This window comes from Adiantum capillus-veneris, chromosome 3, assembly GCF_014529385.1.
Source record: "Adiantum capillus-veneris isolate H3 chromosome 3, ASM1452938v2, whole genome shotgun sequence".
NCBI classification, from domain to species: Eukaryota; Viridiplantae; Streptophyta; class Polypodiopsida; order Polypodiales; family Pteridaceae; genus Adiantum; species Adiantum capillus-veneris.
In genome coordinates this window covers 91,845,150-91,866,856 of record NC_140933.1, presented here as the reverse complement: position 1 = coordinate 91,866,856, position 21,707 = coordinate 91,845,150, and the positions used below count along the sequence as shown (strand labels likewise).

At 44.5% G+C, this 21,707-nt stretch overlaps 1 protein-coding gene across 6 annotated transcripts in view; it reads right to left on the bottom strand.

Annotated features, from left to right (window-relative positions):
- The window catches only part of LOC147461301 (protein Dr1 homolog), a 70,076-nt gene extending 48,600 nt beyond the window's left edge, over positions 1-21,476 (bottom strand). For 2 of the 6 annotated variants that reach the window (XM_086508877.1, XM_086508874.1), the window contains exon 1: positions 21,353-21,434. Coding sequence is in view for 4 of the 6 variants with exons in the window: in XM_086508874.1 (XP_086365000.1) it covers positions 21,353-21,419 (67 nt within the window). In the remaining 2 variants the exon portion in view is untranslated. Of the gene's footprint in view, positions 1-9,208; positions 9,345-21,063; positions 21,143-21,352 lie in introns of those variants that run through there. The other 4 variants (XM_086508876.1, XM_086508872.1, XM_086508873.1 and 1 more) reach the window with 4 other exon arrangements.
- Between the last annotated feature and the right edge of the window lie 231 nt (positions 21,477-21,707).

Genomic DNA, 21,707 nt, shown 5'->3' with positions numbered 1-21,707 from the left:
GGGAAGGTGGCAGTTCTGTCTACAATGCAAGAGGTAGAAATCAAAAGCGTGATGCGGGCAACAAGACTCAAAATAGAAGTAAGAGCAAGACAAAAGATAAAGATGTCACTTGTTATCAATGTGGCAGAAAGGGTCACAAGAAACCCGATTGCAGGTATTTCAAGAAAGAGCAAGAAAGGAAGAAGGAAACGCAAGAAAAGAAAAAGAAAGATGAGAAGAAAGGGGAGAAATCAGCAGGTGATTCCTCCAGGGATGCTGAGAATGCAAATGTATCCTCTAGTGTGGTCATTGAGGAGTTGTCAGACGTTGAGGAAATCTTGGTTGCGGCTTCATGCCCCTCAGATTTGGTGACAGCTAATGCAAAAGACATGCTTATCTCGAAGAAAGATGACATTGATGCATTGCTCGCTGCTGATGATAGTCTATCCCAATTATGGATAGTGGATTCTGGTGCTTCATTCCATGTGACTCCATCTTTTGAGTGTTTTGCTACATATGCTGCAGGCAATTATGGCAAGGTGTATTTTGGTGATAATTTTACTTGCAATATTGAGGGAATGGGTACTATGCGTTTGGCTCTTAACAATGGTCAAGAGCTTGTGTTGAATGATGTCAGGTTTGTACCAGGCATTAAGAAAAGTTTGCTATCTATTGCCCAATTAGATGCACATGGTTATACTACCATCTTTGTTGGGGATTCATGGAAGTTACTTAAGGGCTCTATGCTTGTTGCAAAAGGGTCTAAAAGAGGTACTTTGTACTATCTTCGATGCAAAGCTTTTCCTGGCAAGTTTCTTGTTGTTGCTGAAGTTGCTTCACACATGAAATTGTGGCATAAGAGACTTGGCCATATGAGCCAAAAGGGTATTGATGTGCTTTCCTCTCTGAAGAGGGTTGATGTAAAAGGCAAAAACTTCGATTTTTGTAACGATTGTCTTTATGGAAAGCAAAAGAAATCTTCTTATTACTCTGGTGTCTCTCGCAAACCTAATCCTATTGATCTAATTCACTCCGATATATGCACTATGCCTGTTAAGTCTTTTGGTGGTGCATTGTATTTTGTTACATTCATTGATGACTGTACTAGGAAAGGATGGGTACATTTGTTGAAAAGTAAGAGTGAGACTTTTAATGCTTTTAAGAAGTTTCATGCTTTTGTCACTACGCAAAAGAGTACTAAGCTTAAATGTCTCAGATCTGATAATGGAGGAGAGTATGTATCTGCTGAATTTCAGCGTCTTTGTGATGAAAATGGGATTAAAAGGGAGTTGACAGCCCCTTATAATCCGTCTTCTAATGGTGTGGCTGAGAGGTATAATCGTACTTTATGCGAGAGAGTGCGTTGCATGTTGTCCACCGCTAATCTTTCCCAAGAGTTTTGGGGGGAGGCATTGAAAACTGCAGTTCATATTTGCAATCGTTCTCCTAATAGTACGTTGAAAAATGACACTCTAGAGAAGGTTTGATCTGGCGAACCTGCCTCTTATGATCATTCGAGAGTATTTGATTGCGAAGCTTTTGTTCATGTACTCAATGACTTGAGAACAAAGCTTGATATGAAGTCCATTAAAGGAGTCTTCCTAGGTTACTGGGAAGAAGGTGAAATAGGCTATAGAGTGTGGTTACCACAGTTTAGAAAGGTAATACTCAGCGGAGATGTAGTGTTCAATGAGGCAAAATTGCTTAAGAATGCTACCAAATCTGATGCTGACAAGAAAACAATCAGATTTCAGCCTTCCGTGCCATCCATTGATGTTGAAAAAGAGCCTTATGATGCATTACCGCAAGCTGAAATTGATCAGCCGGTTAACCTTGAGCCAGAAGAGATAGGACATGATTTTGATGCTCCTAATGAGGATGGACAACCACCTGTATTGGCTGAAAATGATTTTCAGCAGCATGATAGAGCTGAAAATGAGTTGCCTCACGATGTAGAACCGTTGCCTGAGAATGTAGATCATTGGGTACGCAGGTCAACTCGTTTGAGAAGAAAACCGTAGAGATTTAATCCCTCTTTGCATCATGTAATGTTGACAGATGAGAGTGAACCTCTTACTTATAAAGAGGGTAAGTCATGTGAGTCAAGCAGTAAGTGGGAGCTTGCAATGTAAGAGGAAATGAAATCCTTGTATGCAAATGATACTTTGGATCTTGTGCCATTGCCTAAAGGGAGAAAGGCTCTTCCTAACAAATGGGTATACAAGATTAAGATTGTGGATGAAAAACCCAAGTACAAGGCAAGATTGGTTGCAAAAGGATATGCACAGAAAGAAGAAATTGATTTTCAAGAAATCTTTTCTCCTCTTGTAAGGCTTACAACTTTACGTGTCCTTTTTGCTCTCGTTGCGGTGTTTGATTTGGAATTGAATCAAATGGATGTAAAGACAATGTTTTTGCATGGTGACATTGAAGAGGATATATACATGAAACAACCTGAAGGTTTTGTAGTTCCTACAAGCGAGGAACTTGTATATAAACTGAAAAGGGCTCTGTATGGTTTGAGACAATCATCACAGCAATGGTATAAGAAGTTTGACACTTTTATGTAGTCTCAAGGCTTTAAACGCAGCCATGCAGAACATTGTTTGTATACGAAAAGGGATGAAGATGGTAGTCCCATCATTCTTGTTCTCTATGTTGATGACATGCTGTTTGCCGGGAAACATAAAACTAGTCTTGATGCTCTGAAACGTAAGCTAAATTCAACATTTGCTATGAAGGATTTGGGTGATGCAGAGCATATTTTGGGCATGCGTATTAAAAGAGATAGAAAGCTGAAATTGTTGTTTTTATCTCAAGAAAGGTACATTGCAAAAGTACTTGACAAGTTTAATATGGCTGATGCTAAGCCTCTTGGAGTACCTTTACCTCCATACACTAAGCTTAGCAAAGCAATTTGCTATGAAGGATTTGGGTGATGCAGAGCATATTTTGGGCATGCGTATTAAAAGAGATAGAAAGCGATTGTTGTTCTTATCTCAAGAAAGGTACATTGCAAAAGTACTTGATAGGTTTAATATGGTTGATGCTAAGCCTCTTGGAGTACCTTTACCTCCATACACTAAGCTCAATAGGAGCACTATAGTGAATAGGAAGGAGGAGAGAATGCTGGCGCTCGCGAGAGTAGGTAGGCTCACACTGGCTGATAGTTATAAGCCCGGACACAGCATTTGCACGCTGTGCGCCCAGTTAGAGGGTCGTTCGCTTTCGCATTTGCTAATGAACTGTTCGGGAGTAGATGACTCCAAGGGGAGATGGCTAAACCGATTCAACTCCACCTTCAACGCAATCGACCCTTCGTTGGACCCTGAAGAAAGGACCGTTATCCTCCTTGGTGGGGAGGCTCGCAGGAAGCGGATGCCCTTCTGGGTATGCAGTGATCCACACTCGAGGGACGGAACCGCAGGGCACGTGCCTGTGGTGAAGTTCTTGGGTGAAGTTATACCCCGGTACTTGGGTGCTCTGCATAGGCGGATGGGGAGATAATGCTCCCCTTCCTATGCTGTTATTTTGAATCCAATCCCTTCCGGGGGAAATGGCGTAATTCTCCCCAAGCGAAGCTAGATGAGCTACAAGAGCGCCCAAGTGCCATTCCCCCTCGGGGGAGTCAACTTCACCTAAAAGGGGTTGGGAGGTGCAAAAGGGAGACACCACCAACCTCAGCGGACGCCACCCGTGAGCCGACGCCCTTCCAAGCAGGTATGGCATTTCCTAGGGGAAAACCGTCGGGTTACAAAGGCAGTTTAGTGAGGCGAGCGATAAGTTACCTGGAGGAGGCAACTCCAAAGGGAAGACCGAAGCAAGTCCCGCAATACCTGGGCCTCTGAACAAAGGTACTTGGTCGCTGTCACGCCCAAATCAAGTTGGCGAAATGGGTCTCTCAAGGGAAGAGTCATGGCCCTAAGAGTGTAGATAATTCTGGGCTTTCATAGTCCAGAGGAAACTAGTGACAAAAGCATCTGCCTTCGGATTCTAGGTGCATATTCTTGGTCGTTCTTCTTGTCCACTTTTCTAGTGTATGAGGGGAGCGGCCAGGCATGCCCTGCACTGAAAATGCAGATGCTGAAATTTGCGTTTTTCAAGCTGAATCTGCAAACTACGCTAGATTTGACCGTGCGCCGAGGATGTGCTGCGGGAAGGTGAGATCTGCAAAGTTCGATGGCTCTATTGCGGTGTGTCTATGCTGAAAACTAAAAACACTGGTGCTTCTGGTGGATCCATCGCGGTGAATCTGCAAAACGCTAAGATGTCAGGCTTATCCAAAAACGCTAAGGCTCATTTGGGTCCTTGATGCAAAAACGCTAGGCTTCTGCTTTTGTGATACTGCCGGGGCTGATCTGCAATGCAAAAACTCTAGGTTGTTGCAACAGAAAACGCTGGGTATCTGCTCCAAAAACCCTAGGTTTGCTGATGGGAGGGGGGTCTTGCTGAGAAGGTGCCTGTTGAACTCTTGTTCCTGCTGCCTCTTCTGCCAGAAAGTACTAGCGCTGGGTTTTCTTATATACTTGGCTATCAAAATTGCCCTACCTAGTTCCCAACAAAAGTCACTTAAAAATAATAAGTGAAAATAGGGAAAATAGGTCTATGCACTGTAAAAATGCTCCTGATGGATTCTGATGGAAATCTGATGATCATGTTGTGTGCAACCAGAGGATATGCATCTACTCTAAGTGTTTGGACATGCACGGTCTACAAACAGACTGACAAAGTGCCAGAACACTTCCTAAGCTAACTGAACTGAACCCATGTCATGAAGTAGCTTGTCCACATACATATCTTGCTATACATTTTCCTCGATAGGCACAACAACGTCGGCTTCGCCTAATTTTACTTTAAGGCGGCTGACATGAAACACTGGATGTACACTAACATCCGAAGGAAGAGCCAATTTATAGGCAACTTGGCCAATTTTCTTTGTGATCAAGAATGGACCACAATATCTAGTTGAAAGCTTATAATGTTTTCCTGTTTGCATAGTCTTGGAATCCTTGGATATCTTCAGATAGACCCATTGTCAAATCTCTTTTGATTAGCATAAGTAGTGACTCGATCACGAGCCGTTCTTATACTATCCTTAGCCAGTTCGAGCATTTCTTGCATGTCATACAGGAAATCACGAGCTTGGCATTCCTTGACTTTTTCTAAGCCGATAGCAATCAAGCATTTAGGCTCAAATTCATACATCAGCATGAACAGGCTAAATCCAGTAGCAAAATGCTTGCTACTATTATAGGCAAACTCTAACTGTGAGAGATACCTTTCCCAATCAAACTGCCTGTGAGAGACATAGGCTCTCAACATGTCCTCTAACGTCTGATTCATCCTCTCAGTTTGTCCGTCGAACTCAGGATAGTCAGAAGATGACATACTCAACTTCGTCAGAAGACGAGCAAACACGTCTCGCCAAAATCAGCCAACCAATGAACTTAGTATCTCGATCATTGACGATATCCTCTGGCAAACCATACAGCTTGTAAAGCTGATCGACAAATAAAACCACCAACTCATGGCTTTTTACTGTCGACTTCGTTGGTATAAACTTCGCCATTTTTGTGAGTCTATCGACCACAACCCAAATGGTGTCATTGCCTTGACTAGTATTTGACAAACCAACGATAAAGTCCATGGAAATACTCTGCCACTTGGCATCTAGGATTTCCAATGGATGTAGCAGGCCAGCTTTCCTAAGACGCTCTGCCTTATTGACCCGACACTGTGCGCAGTTCTTCACATAGCCCTCTATGTAAGAGCGCATTCTTGGCCAATAGAAATATCGCTTGACCAAAGCCAAAGTTCCTTGAATGCCTGGGTGCCCAACGCTAGGAACATCGTGGCATTCGCACAAAATCCTTTGCCGAACCTCATCGATTTCCGGCACGCAAACTTTTCCATTTCTGAACAATAGTCCAAATATTGTCGTTGTCTCGTCTCTCCAGCACGACTCACTTGGGTCTCCGGATCACCCAAGCCTGTATGCAAGTCATGCCCGCTTCAGCCTCGTTCCATATCTTGCCAAAATGGCCATCGGAACTACATAGCCCTCAGAGAAAGAGAGAGAAGTCCGCCAAGATTTCAGCCATAGACAAGGCATTAACCTCAGGAATCCTGTTGAGCGCATCGGCAACTCGATTGCTGGATCCTTTTCTATAACGGATCTCACAGTCAAACTCTTGCATAAACTCAACCCATCTAGCTTTCCAACCTCTGAGATCACCCTGATCACAGACATAGCGCAAGGAGTGATGATATGTCCATGCAACAAACGTAGAGCCATACAAGTAGTGTTGTCATTTCCTCAAGGCGTGAACTACATCGTAAAGCTCCTTCTCATACGTTGGATAACGCATCTCAGCATCAGAAAGTTTCTTACTTTCAATCGCAAAAGGACGTCCATCCTGGTATAACGCCGCACCAATGGCATAATCACTAGCATCCGTTTCAACCACAAACGGTTTGCTAGGATCCACAATGTGCAATATTGGCGCAGTAGTCACCAAGTGCTTTAGTGTCTAAAAGCTCTCGTCAATATGCTCATTCCAGACAACAGGGGATTACCTTTACGATGAGGATCCGAAGTCTTCGGCCCTTTCACCCCTCCTTTTAAAAGTTGCGTAAGCAAAGAAACAGCTTTAGAGTAATCCTTGATGAATTTGTGAAAGAATCCTGTAAAGCCTAAAAAGGACTTTACTTGGCGCACATTCTTCAGAATGGGCCAATTTTGCACTTTATCCAGTTTTTTAGGATCGACGTGAATTCCATCGCGAGTAATGATGTGGCCCAAGTACAGAAGCTCTTTCCTAAAGAATTCACACTTAGAAGCCTTAGCATAAACCTTCTCACTTCTCGGTACTTCGAGAACAGCGCGTATATGCGCTAAGTGCTCAGACAAACTTCGGTTGTAGATCAAGATATCATCGAGAAATACAACAACGAAGTTGCCTAGAAACGGTCTCAGCAGATCATTCATCATCTGTTGAAATGTAGCTGGAGCATTGGTCAAACCAAAAGGCAAGACCAAAAACTCATAGTGACTATAACGCATATGGAAACCTACCTTAGGAATATCTTCCAGTTTGATCCGTATCTGATGATAGCCTGATCGTAGGTCTATCTCGTAAAGTACAGTGCTCCATGGAGCCGATCTATCAGATCGTCCATAGGTGGGAGCGGATACTTATTCTTGACAGTGAGCTTATTCAACCCCTTGTAGTCCGTGCAGAAATGCATAGTGTTATCCTTCTTTCGAGAAAGTAACACTCGCGCTCCCCACGGGAATTTACTTGGCCGAACAAAACGCCTGTGGAGATAATCTTTCAGCTGCTGCCGCTGAATCTCGTCCTCCTCGGTTTTACTAAACCCATAGGGTTGTTTTGAGAAGGACTGACTACCAGCCACCAACTCAATGCCATGATCTACTCCTCTCGAAGGCGGCAAGCCAGGAGGTAGATCATCAGGAAAAACATCCTTGAAATCAGTCATGATTTCTCGCATAAGGTTGGATTCGTCGAAATCCCGAAGTTCAAGAGAAGAACATAAAACATTTTTGCGAAATTAAGTGATAGAAGTACCAAGCACTAATGAATCAAACTAAGCAGATGGGATACATTGATAAAAGTCAACATCAGGAGACTTTGTATCTTTATATATTTCCAAAGCAGTAACAACTGGTATTGCAAAACCATTATTTACAAAAATCTGATCACAAAGTGAAACAGATACATGAGGCATGTCATGCTTAACAAAAACAAGAGAGTGATGTACATAGTCTATATACAATGAGTCTTGTTTATCATAAAACCATGGAATTCCTAAAATAATATCTGCTCTGTCCAAGCGCAAGATGTGGAAATCCAGGTTCTCTTTGTAATCAGCCAGCTCGAGCGACAAATCTGGAACCATCCGATTCCATACATCTGTATCCTCGCCACGAGTCATTTTCACGCGATACTCATGGTCACTATCCGCGTCCGCAGGCTCAATTTTTGCACCAATTTTGCATCCACAAAATTGTGTGAGCTTACATTATCAAGGAGTACGGTCACGTCGTGTCCATTGATCTTCCCGAGGAAACGGAGAAGATCGTGCTTATCAAACACTTTGGTGCTAAAAGTACAGTTAGTGCATGAACTGTGCGCTAGATGATGGATTTCAACTTGAATGAAGTTACCTAAGATCTCGTGAATCTGAACCGGAGGACGACCTTGTGGTTTTTGTGTCTTCTTCTTCTTGGGGCAATCCTTGATTTGGTGACCTGTCTGGCCACATTCGAAGCAAGCCCCCTTCTTCACTGCATCAGCAACTGAAGCATTTTTGGCTTTCTTCTTCTCTTGAGAAGATCTCGGCGGTGATTTGGACTTATGCTGGAATCGGGGTCGCTTCCTAGAAGCGCCCTCACTGGATTGATAGTCTACAGTTCTTTTCTTCTTATAATTCGCTTCATTTATCAAATGGAACGTCCTGGCCTTTGCGACTGCATCCTCGACGTCAGTCAGGGCTTTGTCCTTTATTAAGGCCCAATGGTAATCTTCATGTAAACCCAGCAGGTACATGTGTACAGCGTGCGTGGAATCCACCTTGCAGAAGGTAAGTGCTTCTTTGAAAGCTGTGGTATACTTACCCTTGCACGACCCCTTCGAGAGAGGCCAAGCAAAAGTTCGTCTGAACGTTCGCGTTTTCTAGAGCGGTAACACACTGGTCGAAGCTCTGGAAGGTACTTGTAATCCATGTGTATAGAGCATGCGTGAACGGAATTTGAATGTTACCTGGCGCGTCGTCACGCTGCGCATCCGAGGTGGAGGAATCCATGGCGAAGTGCGTGAAAAACTGGGAGTTTCACGCGAAACGGGACCTTTTCTGCACTTTTCAATCGCGAAAAGTCGAACTCCGAAGCGCGCTACGCGTTGGCGTATGCGTCCGAAGGCAAGCAAGTGATGGTGGGAGCGCGGGAGTGCGAGCGAGTGAGAGAGAGGAGCAGTAGAGAGAAGCAAGGGGTCGAAGAATGAGTTTCTCTGCAGGAAAATTCACCAGGTTTCATACTTAACTTTAAAAAGTTAAAAATGTACAGGCCACACTTAAAAAAACTCACTGGCCAAGTTTTAAAATGAGGCCATTTAATAAAATGCAATGAAGACAGAAAAGGGTAGCGCAAAAAAAAGTTGACGCTGGCTGCCCGAACAGATGCCACGTGGGTCAGGGAGAGAGCGCATACCGCACGCTCATGAATTTGGAGAGCTTGTGCTCGCGTGTGCCAAACACACGATGGGTTGCCAGTTGAGCACCACGCTGGAAAAAAAAAACAAACGCTGGAAGCCAGAACGAGCTCTTTCTCTTTTCTATTGTTCCCTGCAAATGCAAGTAAACACATAGACAGAGGTCTCTCTCTCTCTCTCTCTCTCTCTCTCTCTCTCTCTCTCTCTCTCTCTGTGTGTGTGTGTGTGTGTGTGTGTGTGTGTACACCACAAAGAAGAGGAGCACAGAGAAAGATCAAACCTTTTGTTCGCTGAATTTAGTCTAAAGTCAGCAAATGAATAAATAAATCATTGATTTTCATCAAAAATCAGCAAAACAAAAAAATCCACCGATTTTCAACACCTCCACCTACTAAATTGCTGAATTTTATCAAAAATCAGCGAGAAACACATTAAATTTCACTTGCAAAATGCTCATGAAAAGAAAATAATCGATTAAACAATTATATCATCAAAAATTACATGAAACACTGATTATCCGACTCTAACTAGGCCGTAGGTGTCCACACAGTCCTTCGTGTAGCCAAGCCGGCTCTGATACCATGAAACGAACGACGCAAGTGGATCTCCCGGCTACACGGACCGCCTACAGACACGAGTTTGACGAACCACCCGACCATAGCCACCATCCGGCGGCTCCCCTGTGTTGGGGCCAGCATCCGAGGACGTAGGCATGCACCTATAAGACCGAGCGTCCCATACCACCCGGCCTCACCTCCTCGAGGTGACCTCGCGCACTCCTAGCCTCGCGGGCTAACCATTGGCACTCTGCCAATGGGGGTCGATGACTACAAATGAGGCCTTGGCCTCCCTTTTATAATAATGGCCGGCCACACTGGCCGAGTTCACAATACGTCCGCCCGAACACTGGACGCCCATCCCGACGACGTCTGGGCTAGATCCCCTCTCCTGTTAGCGGGACATAACAGTATTGCTGAGGTATTCTGCAGACGAACGAACGAACGTGAGAGAGAGAGAGAGAGAGAGAGAGAGAGAGAGAGAGAGAGAGAGAGAGAGAGAGAGAGAGAGAACTGTACGCAAGTTTTAGTCGTGTGCTATTCGGCACACTTTACAATCCTATGTTTTATTGATTTTAGAGGGTACACACTATAGGGTCACTTAAGTGATCCTAGGGGTGGTTCACACCCAAAGAATAAATAATAAGTACAGGGTGGCCAGAGGGCCTTTAGACCCAACAACCTCCCACTTAAAGGTCCGATGTGGTACCTTTAAGTAACTCCCACTAAGTGCAAGCAATGCTGATGTTGTGTCTTAGCAAAACACTTAGTGAGAACATCTGCGGGGTTATCCTGTGTTTTGACCTTTGTCAGTGTGACAAGGCCATCTTCCAGCACCTCACGTATAAAATGGTAGCGCACATGGTACGAGCATGGAACATGGCATTTTTAGCCACGCATACGGCACTCTAACTATCACAACCAAGCACTGGAGCATGAGCTGGAAGACCAAAAGTCCTCACAAGATGGCCACGCCATACCATCAGGAGCCTTTTAGTGTAAAGACAGTGATCTACATGACTACGTTTGAACCCATGGTGGAGCATAAAAGTTTTAAACGTTTTGTACCATTGCCTAGGGGCTTGTTTCAGCCCATACAAGCTACTTTCAGTTTGCATACCAAAATGCTCTTTGCCTGGAATGACAAAGCCCTCAGGCTGCAGCATGTATAGCTCCTCATCCAAGTCATCTTGTAAGAAAGCAGTAATTACATCCATTTGATCCAACTCCAAATCCAAGAGAGCACATAAAGCAAACAAAACTCGGAGCGTAGTCATCTTCACCACAGGTGAAAAGATCTCTTGAAAGTCTATGCCTTCCTTATGTGCATAACCCTTAGCAATCAAACGTGCTTTGTACTTGGGTTCGTCATCAACACAGTTGACCTTATAAACCCGCTTGTTAGGAATAGCCTTCCTACCTTTGGGCAAAGACACAAGCTCCCATGTATTGTTTGCATACAGTGACTAGATCTCAGATTTCATAGCAAGCTCCCACTTACTTTTGTCTTCACAAGACTGGGCCTCTTTGTATGTAAGAGGCTCCCCTTCATCTGTCAACAAAATGCAATCCATAGATGGTTGAAACCTCTGTGGTTGCCTTCTAAAACGTGTAGACCTTCTCACCCAATGATCTGCATCAACTGGTAATGGGTCTACATCATCCGGAATGTGCAGACCATCAATTGGCGGCTGATTTTTAGCATTACCTCGTTGCTGTAATTCATTTTCAGCATTATGGTCATGTGATATAAGCCCATTTTGTGCATCTATTTGTTGTCCATTGTCTTCTAGCAATTGCATAATAGGTTGCTGCTCATTTTCAGTATCATAAAGAGTCGAATTTTCAGCCAAAGATGGCTTTATGGCTGGCTGATTTTGCTGAAACTTTACCTTCTTTTTGTCAATGTCTACATGTGTAACATTTTTCATCAATTTAACCTCATTGAAAACTACATCTCGGCTACGTATTATCTTCCTGTACTAAGGTATCTAAACTTAGTAACCCATCTCTCCCTCACCTCCGTATCCCATGAAGATGCCCTGGATAGATTTCATGTCAAGTTTGGTCCTCTGATCAACAGGTACATGCACAAATGCATCCCAACCAAAAACTCGTAAATGGTCATATGAAGCCAGTTTGCTGGACCAAACCTCTTCAGGGATGCCATTATCTAACGCACGATTCGGAGAGCAATTGTGCACATGATTTGCAGTTTTAAGAGCCTCTTCCCAAAACTCTTGAGAGAGATTAGCCGAGGACAACATGCATCTCACTCTCTCACAAATTGTGCGATTATATCTTTCAGCCACACCCATATCTTTCTACTGTGATCATCAATGAAAGATACAAAGTACCGTGCACCTTCATGTGAATTCACATACATAGTGCAAACATCAGAATGTACTAAATCAAGAACATGCAATTTGCGAGTGACACCAGAGGAATAAGAGAACTTCACTTGCTTTCCATAGATACAATCATTACAAAAATCAAGGCAAGGGCCTTTTACATCAAACTTCCCCATAGAGGAGAGAACATCAAGCCCTTTTTCACTCATATGGCCAAGTCTTTTGTGCCAAAGCTCCTTGTGAGAATGAACTTCAGCCACATCCAAAAACTTGCCAGATAATGCCTTGCAATGCAAATAATAAAGAGTTCCCTTCTTGCTGCCCTTTACAATCAGCATAGAGTCTTTAAGCACTTTCCAAGAGCCACCACCAAACATAGTGTGATAACCCTTCACATCTAGCTGCCCAACCAAAGGAAGACTTTTTTTAATGCCAGGTACATACCTAACATCATGCAAGATCAACTCTTGACCATTTTCAAGCGCCAAGTGTCTAGTGCCAACACCCTCAATCTCACATGCATGGTTATTGCCCAAGTAAACTTTACCCAGACTGCCTACAGTGTACGAAGCAAAAGACTCCAAAGATGGAGTAACATGAAATGAGGCACCACTATCTACTATCTATGATTGTGACAAGCCATCCTGTGCTGAAAGTAATGCACCAATTACCTCTGGGTTTTGTGATATACATATCACTCGCCATTGCCACACTATCGTCATGACGGCAGGAGGCAACAACAAGTGCATCATCCGTATCAACAATTTCTTCAATGACAACACTCGAAGCAACATTTGCCTTCGCAACTTCTTTGGAAGAAGAGTCATGATCATCATTTTTAGCATCGCAAAATTACTCCAAAATTGAGTCGCTTTTGGGGCCAAGTATGAGGCCAAGGTGCCATTAGCTCTCAAATTATATGAGTTAAGCCAGAGTCGTTAAACCTTTTGGTTTCAAGGAGAGACTTCGACTCATTGCTTGTAAACGCATTAGAGGCCATTTCGGTGCAAAAAGTCTCGAAAATTCACTGCTGTAGTTTTATGACAGCAAGCTGAAAACTGAGATTTTAGCGTCTTACGGGCTCAATACTCAGTGTAGAAGAGCAAGGGATGGTAATACTGAGTTACCGGCAATTATCACAAGTGTATAGCAGTAAAGAAGGATGAATTTCAGCAGTAAAAGCTGAAATTTCACCACACAAATAGGAATTACAATCCTTGCATGAATACTCTCACTTCAGTAGTATAACCAAAATGCATATGCATCAACCTCAAATCTGCAAATGGATTAAAAGCTGTTGTAAAATGTATTTTCAGCAATACATCAACTCAATGGCGAGCATCCCGCATGTAAAATACATAAATGTGCGCCAGATAAACTTTCCCATGCGTATAAACCTGCGTTTTTCTGTAATTTCTTAAAAATTCAAGAATAAACGAATTTTGCTCAAACTGTCCACAAATTGCAATACATGCACAAATGTCTGCAAAGTAGTGAAATTTCAGCAAAAGCCCCAAATTTTGACGGTCTAATTTCTGAAATTTCAGTAATTTCAGCGAAAGCCCCAATTTTTCCTTAACCTGTAAGTGCAATTTTCACCTGTAAAGCATCAAAAATGCTGTGAAATTGCTGAAATTTCAGCCACCTATAAAATCCCCCTTTTTTCTGTGATTGATTTTGCTTGCTAATCCCTGTTGTATTGCGAAACGAGACCCTCACAGTCTCAAGGCTTCATCAAGAAGTTGTGGGCTGTAGTGAGAGAAGAGAGAAAAAGCATACGGTAGAAATTCGTAGAGAGAGAGAGGGCTGAAATCGAAGAGAGAGAAAGTCTGTTGCTGCTTCCGGGGCGGAGACATGCACGAACTGCAGCTCTGATACCAGTTTGAAGGGAGTGCTGGAAGCAGGAAGAGGTAGCGCTGAGGTATTCTACAGATGAACGAGCGAGCGAGAGAGAGAGAGAGAGAGAGAGAGAGAGAGAGAGAGAGAGAGAGAGAAAACTGTACACAAGTTTTAGTCGTGTGCTATTCGGCACACGTTACAATGCTATGTTTTATTGATTTTAGAGAGTACACACTATAGGGTCTCACTTAAGTGACCCTAGGGGTGGTTCACACCCAAAGAATAAATAATAAGTACAAGGGTGGCCAGATGTCACGTGACACATCCCAACCCTATGTGTCCGTGGACAAACTACACCACAGCAGGGTTCAATCAGTTCAGTCAAGTTAGATTAGCAGTGATCTGGCACTTTTGTGAGTCTATTCGTAGACCGTGCATGCCCAGTCACTTAGCATAGATGCATATCCTCCGGTTGCACACCGCAGAAGCATAAGCATTTCCATCAGATTCCATCAGAGTCAGTTTGGGAATTTTTCAAGTGACTTTATCCCATTTTCCCTATTTTTGACATTTTTCACTTATTTATTAAGTGACTTTTGTTGGGTAGTCAATAGGGCAAATTGGGTAAGTTAATTTATAAGCAAACCCAAGTTAGCACTCCACAGCAGAAGAGGCAACAGGAGCTACCCGCTCAACAGGAAACTTCTCAACAGTACCCCCCCCTCATGACCCATCGCCATACCTCCCATCACCCTCGGTGTTTTTCCCGCGACAGAACCCAGCAGCATTAGCGTTTTTGCTTTCCTCTGCCATCGCCATCCTATGCTCCTCATACTTGGCGTTTCCATTACCCATTGGCAGCAGCAGTAGAAGATCACTACCGCTAGCATCTAGTGCAAATCTGCAGCGTTTTCAGCCTTTGCAAACGCAAGGAAACCCTCAGTAGAATCAGCGTTTTTATCATCAGTTGCAGCAGATTACCCGCAGCCGGTAAGGGTTAATTAACACTTGCAAAAACAGTCATTTTCAGCAAGAAGGTCACTGCTGTCCCAACGTTTTTTCAGCAAGAAACTTCCATTCAAAAACGCAGGCAAAGAGCAGAATTCAGCAGCGTTTTTGATCCTCATATCAACCCGGCAAAGACGGTAAAATTCAGCCATAGAACCAGCCCGAAACAGTCATTACCAACCACCAAGAAGATCCCAGATTTCAGCCTAAGTCGTCGACATCGGCATAGTCCCATTGCATCAGTCCATTGCATTTGCATTGTACGTACGCATTTGTGCAATCAAGTAGACCACTCTCGCCGACGAGAGTGGGGCCTTCGGAGGAGGGTTTTACAACCTCTCGGTGTCGTAATCTTCTCTCTCCTTCTCTCAATCTCATTCACTTGCACGTACAATCCACTCACTTGTTCGTGACCACAGCACTCTACAAACGGAAAGCTCTCTCTTTCCCTAAGAACTAAAAGGAACCTTGAGCAATAAAGATCACTAATCTTGAGAAAATACAACATTCATTCCGTTGCACCTTACATTGGTATCAAAGCTTTGGAAGTGTTCTGCATTACTCAAGGAAAGAACCACAAGAATTTTTTTTGCTTGTTGCGATCGCACGAACCCAAGTTTACTGGGGCGTGGCGATTCCTAATCGTGTTTTGTTGAAGAGTGACAGGAATCCCAAGAACGAAGGGCTTGTCCAGCCTCCCCTTGTGTCTCTTTTCACTCATTGAGAGCGGACAGTGCACTTAGCGGCCGGCCAATCGACGTGATGTGGGAAAAAGCAACCTTGGTGTGAGCGCAAGGCCGCCAAGGGGTGCGCCCGCAGAAAAGGGTAGAACTCGGGTGAAGAGAAGATCCTTCTTCAACGCGGTTTGCAAGCGAAAGAAAACCTCAAGAACCCCAAGAACCCAAGACCCTCAAGACTCAAGAACCTCAAGAACCCTAGATTCTCACGAATCAAGGACCTCGAGAACCTCAAGAACCCAAGTTCCTCGCGAACTTCAGAACCCAAGATTATAGTGCATGGTCGTCACCCGAAGCGGAATGGATACTTCGCATACAGGTGATGAGCATGAGAGAGGCGGCGAAGATTTTTCCCCACCAGGAGACTTTTTCGACCCTCCCCCTTCGCCATCTACGCCACGAGTTGCACTCACTCCTATGGCGATGATGGTCAAATCGATGTTGGACATGATGACACAACAACAAGAAACGAATCGAGTTGCATTGGCACAACTCGCAACCAAAGCAAAAGCACAAGAAGCCAAGGACAACGAGCGCGATGAAAATCGCCTTGCTCAAGAACGTGAGCGCATTGCTCTTGCCGCAAAACAAGAAGAAAATCGGCTTGCTTTCGAACGCGAGCGCGATGAACGAGAAGCTCAAAGGGAGATTCGCCATCAAGAATTTCTTTCCCACATGCTAGCCTCGAAGACCGAACCACCCAAAGATCGTGGGAGTTCCTCTAGTGGTGCAAGCCACGATGCGCATTCCAACAACCCCGTCACCCAAAAGTTGACTTTCAGTAAGTTGACTTTCACGTGACACATCCCAACCCTATGTGTCCGTGGACAAGCTACACCACAGCAGGGTTCAGTCACTTCAGTCAAGTTAGATTAGCAGTGATCTGGCACTTTTGTGAGTCTATTCGTAGACCGTGCATGCCCAGTCACTTAGCATAGATGCATATCCTCCGGTTGCACATGCAGAAGCATAAACATTTCCATCAGATTCCATCAGAGTCAGTTTGGGAATTTTTCAAGTGACTTTATCCCTATTTTTGACATTTTTCACTTATTTATTAAGTGACTTTTGTTGGGTAGTCAGTAGGGCAAATTGGGTAAGTTAATTTATAAGCAAACCCAAGTTAGCACTCCACAGCAGAAGAGGCAACAGGAGCTACCCGCTCAACAGGCAACTTCTCAACAGTACCCCCCTCTCATGACCCATCGCCATACCTCCCATCACCCTCAGTGTTTTTCCCGCGACAGAACCCAGCAGCATTAGCGTTTTTGCTTTCCTCTGCCATCGCCATCCTATGCTCCTCATACCTGGCGTTTCCATTACCCATTGGCAGCAGCAGTAGAAGATCACTAACGCTAGCATCTAGTGCAAATCTGCAGCGTTTTCAGCCTTTGCAAACGCAAGGAAACCCTCAGTAGAATCAGCGTTCTTATCATCAATTGCAGCAGATTACCCGCAGCTGGTAAGGGTTAATTAACACTTGCAAAAACAGTCATTTTCAGCAAGAAGGTCACTGCTGTCCCAGCGTTTTTTCAGCAAGAAACTTCCATTCAAAAACGCAGCCAAAGAGCAGAATTCAGCAGCGTTTTTTATCCTCATATCAGCCCGGCAAAGACGGTAAAATTCAGCCATAGAACCAGCCCGAAACAGTCATTTCCAGCCACCAAGAAGATCCCAGATTTCAGCCTAAGTCGTCGACATCGGCATAGTCCCATTGCATCAATCCATTGCATTTGCATTGTACGCATTTGTGCAATCAAGTAGACCACCCTCGCCGACGAGAGTGGGGCCTTCGGAGGAGGGTTTTACAACCTCTCAGTGTCGTAATCTTCTCTCTCCTTCTCAGTCTCATTCACTTGCACGCACAATCCACTCACTTGTTCGTGACCACAGCACTCTCCAGACGGAAGGCTCTCTTTCCCTAAGAACTAAAAGGAACCTTGAGCAATAAAGATCACTAATCTTGAGAAAATACAACATTCATTCCGCTGCACCTTACACCAGAGGGCCTTTAGACCCAACACCATGTACCCCATCTCTTCAGCTCTGATGCCCAGCTTCATAGCTAACTCTGGTGAGATAAAGTTCCCTTTGGCACCTGGATCAAAGAAAAGAAGTACCGTCTGGTCTCTAATTTTACCCCATGCTCTACATAACTCGTTGGCATTTGTGCTTGGCCTGTCACCCACCATGTCTGGCACTAAACCTGCCGTGGGTTTGGGCTTCTTTCCTTTCTTGTCCTCTTTATCATCTGAGTCAGCTGGTCTTTTCCTTTGTGGACAATCTGTAGCAAAGTGACCAGGCTGCTCGCATATAAAGCATTTATTCTCAGCCATCAAGACCTTCTTTTCCTCGAGCGACTTACGCATAAAAAGTTTCATGTTCTGTTTCTTTGTCTGCGCTCCAGAAGTCCCGGCTGAGTCCTTATCCTTGTTGACCTTTTTTGACCCCTGTGATGCTTCAGGAGTTGTTTTCACAAAGGGCTTCTTTATTGGATTTTTCTTTTGTTGCCCCCCTTTCACATTGCCTGGAAACCCACTGTCCTCTCCCTTCAACAAGGCAAGACCAGTGTTGGCAACTTCTATAAGCTGAGTGAGGGTAGCCACTCTGTTCTTTGTACAGTAATCTCGAACCCCTTTAGGCAACCCACAACAATACTTCTCAATCTGCTCTGTCAGTGGCACAAACCTGTAAGAGGTTACTAAGAGCAACGCTTTACAAAACCTCCGATTGTACTCTTGTAGGCTCTTGCAAGTAGCCATAGTGTGTTAGTGCCAATCCGTCATGACATCGGCTTCAAATTCATTTGATATCCATGCAAATGCAAACATTTGCTTGAAGTAAACCCATGTGGCAGGTGCCTGTCCTTGCATCAACAATGTCATCCACCATGTAAGCGCTTATTGCATTGTCTTTCAAGAAGGTGGCAACTTCCTGACCTTAGAGGCCTCTGTAAAAATCCCCCTTGCATAAGCTGTATCAAATTGCTGGAGGAAAGTAAGAGCCTTTGCCTTATCCTCAAAGCCACTGAAAGTGCTAAATTTTACAACTGCACCACCTTCTTTGTGAGATTTTGGCTTTTCCAGTGCCCCCAAATTGTCATAAGGAATTGTCTGCAACATGGGCACTGTAGTAGGGATCATTGGCATTCCTTGGCCATTGACATTTTGCGTCGTTAGTGCCATATCTCGCTACTGTCCAAAAAAACCAGCCATGCCAAAATTGCCCTGTGGCACCCCAAACTGACCCTGATTGCTCAAAAAGCCTTGCTGCATGCCGATATTACCATATAGGGGGTTTGAACTTTGGCATCATGCCTTGCATACCCCCAAACACTGTTCATGTCATATATTGCCGGTTCCCAAGCGCATAACCATAGCAGCAACCAATTGAGTCCTCAACGCATCATCTTCAAGTGGCCCAATCATAAAGCCCTGCACTGGTGGAGCATTCACATCAACAAGAGGTACAAACAGACATGGCCGTGAACTCTTACCAACCTCAAACATTGTAGGAATTGCCTGCCTATCCTGTGAAGAGGAACCCTCTTCCATGATGCCTTTCCCTTTGTCGGCCATAGTGTAATCCCGCGTTCCTATACTCCGTGTCTTCGCCGCAAACCAATCAAGGCTCACTTCTTGAGGGAAAAGTGATTATGTCCTAGCGATGGAACCATGAAACCGGCCGTAGGGCGGTAGACTTTGGCTTTCACCCGAAACCTTACTTTAGACTTTAGGACACAGAGAAACTTTGCAAATAAAAACCTGTAACGCGAATTGACACTTCACACACACACGGCTTGGAAGCTAGAGCGCTACCAAGGAGACGCCAACACTTGTTGGCCCCAAAGACTGGCCCCCCTTTCGGTATTTCTTTATTCTTAGTGCAAAGAAACAATCCGACCACTTTCACCTAATTCCCACCAAGCTGATCGGAGCGAACATGTCTACGTGTGTCTCATATGCTTCCGCATGCAATGGGACAATTCCCCTTCAAATCGGACGAGTTTTCACACGAGAAAACTCTCTATTTTCGCAATCCTTTGTGATGGAACTATGCGTACTGTGGGGGATTAGCAATTAGCTAATCCAATTCCTGTTCAGAAGGCTCTTGCCATGGCAAACGCGCATAAACCCACAGAACTGTCCATGGTCAACTGAGTAGCCCATCTAGTGGGACATTACCATATGTGCCAAAGGGGAGAGAGAGTTATGTGAGCAAATCATCACGTTGCATGAGACAAGGGAGAAGGCAAGCTTTCCATTAAAGCTATGCACCTGCACCCACTACTCACCCACACACTCAAAGTCACAATGAGTTACTAATCAACCTCCTCTCTCAATTTGGGCACCCCCTCTTGCTGTTGCTTCTTGCAAATTGCTATGAAGCCGCCATGTGTCCAATTTGCCTCTTTAGAGTTAATTCCTAGTACCCACTGACATATAAGTGTAGCGATGTCACAAGAAGGGCACCACGTGCCAATAGAAAAGAACAGACTGAACAGACTTTTAGCACTTCAGTAACAACTAAACTGAAAGAGAGAGACGACGCGCGACACAGAGTGGCGAAATTCCACCCAAAGAGTACTGGCCCCAAACCTTGGGGCCCCTTTCGGTATTTCTTTATATTGCATCAACGCAGTACAAGCCGGTACTCCAGACTCTGCACCTTCTCCAGGAAGCATGCTAGAGAATGAGCCCAATTGTCTTCAGCCATCGCCTTGGCCCCTTCCATTGCCCACCTCTTGTTGCACCACTCATCCTCCGACTCTTGGGTGTCTTTGTAGTGCCATCACGCTTACCTACAACCTCAGACCTACGCAGCTGCGATTGCCACTCCCATCCACCATGGTGGTGGGTGGTAGCTCAAGAAAAGCTCCCACCCAAGTTTCTAGTGATGCCAACACAGTTGCAGACGGGGACTCCAATAGCACGATGGCCACATCTTTCATTCTTCAATTTGTCGTAAAAGCGATGGCCTCTAGAGGACATGTGAATGTCGAACTTAAGCACATAGCAAAATTATGCATAGCAAATTATAAAAAGATAAAATGACGCATATAACTAAATAGCTTGCCAATTTTTGAGGGGATCTGTGGAAACTTCAAATGCCCTTACAATGAATGGCATAATGCCCTCTCCCCAACAACTATACTAAACAAAAGCAGAAAAACACTGGTATACTTTAAAGTTTTGAATGTTTTTTTTTTGCAACCACTTTATCCCTTGACAATTTGGAGCTTCGCACATTTCTTTACAAAAAAAATTATTGAAGCCCGTATTCTCTCTTCTTATCTGGGCCACGACTACAAACTGGAGCCAACCAAAAATAACACAGAATATCAAAAGAAGAAAATAGCTACAATGCTTGACGTCTAGAAAACTTGCTGCAACTAGCAAGCAGATTGACGGTGCATAAACCTTCATATGGTCAGAATCATCGAGTTAGAAAAGACACAACTCTCTCTCTCTCTCTCTCTCTCTCTCTCTCTCTCTCTCTCTCTCTCTCATCAAGCTGCGTGATCGCACAAGTTTGTAGATTGCGTTTTGCCCTATTTCTCTCTCTCTCTGTGTGTGTGTGTGTGTGTGTGTGTGTGTGTGTGTGAGAGAGAGAGAGAGAGAGAGAGAGAGAGAGAGGAGGGGCGGGGGTACCTTGTTCTGGCCTCGCGATGGTCAAGCAAACTTCGAGTGTATCGTAAGTAAGGCGTAATTGAAGCATTAACTTTTGGGAATAGAATCAGCAAGCTCCTAAGGCCCGTGTCACACTGGGACGGGCGTCCCTCAATTTTTGCAAGGTGCCACCCGTTGCTGCTATCACACTGGACCTTCTCCTAAAACCTGCATAGAGGCAGCAGTGAATCCACGTTGGCCAAGTGGTATGACCATCGGTTTTCTAGCTGCCTACCAGAGTTCAAACCCAATCCTGTGCGCTCGCGCCATAGCTTTTGGCAGATGGCCTCCCATGATAAAAGTTGGCTGAGGTGGGAAGGTCGCCCCTCTGACGAAC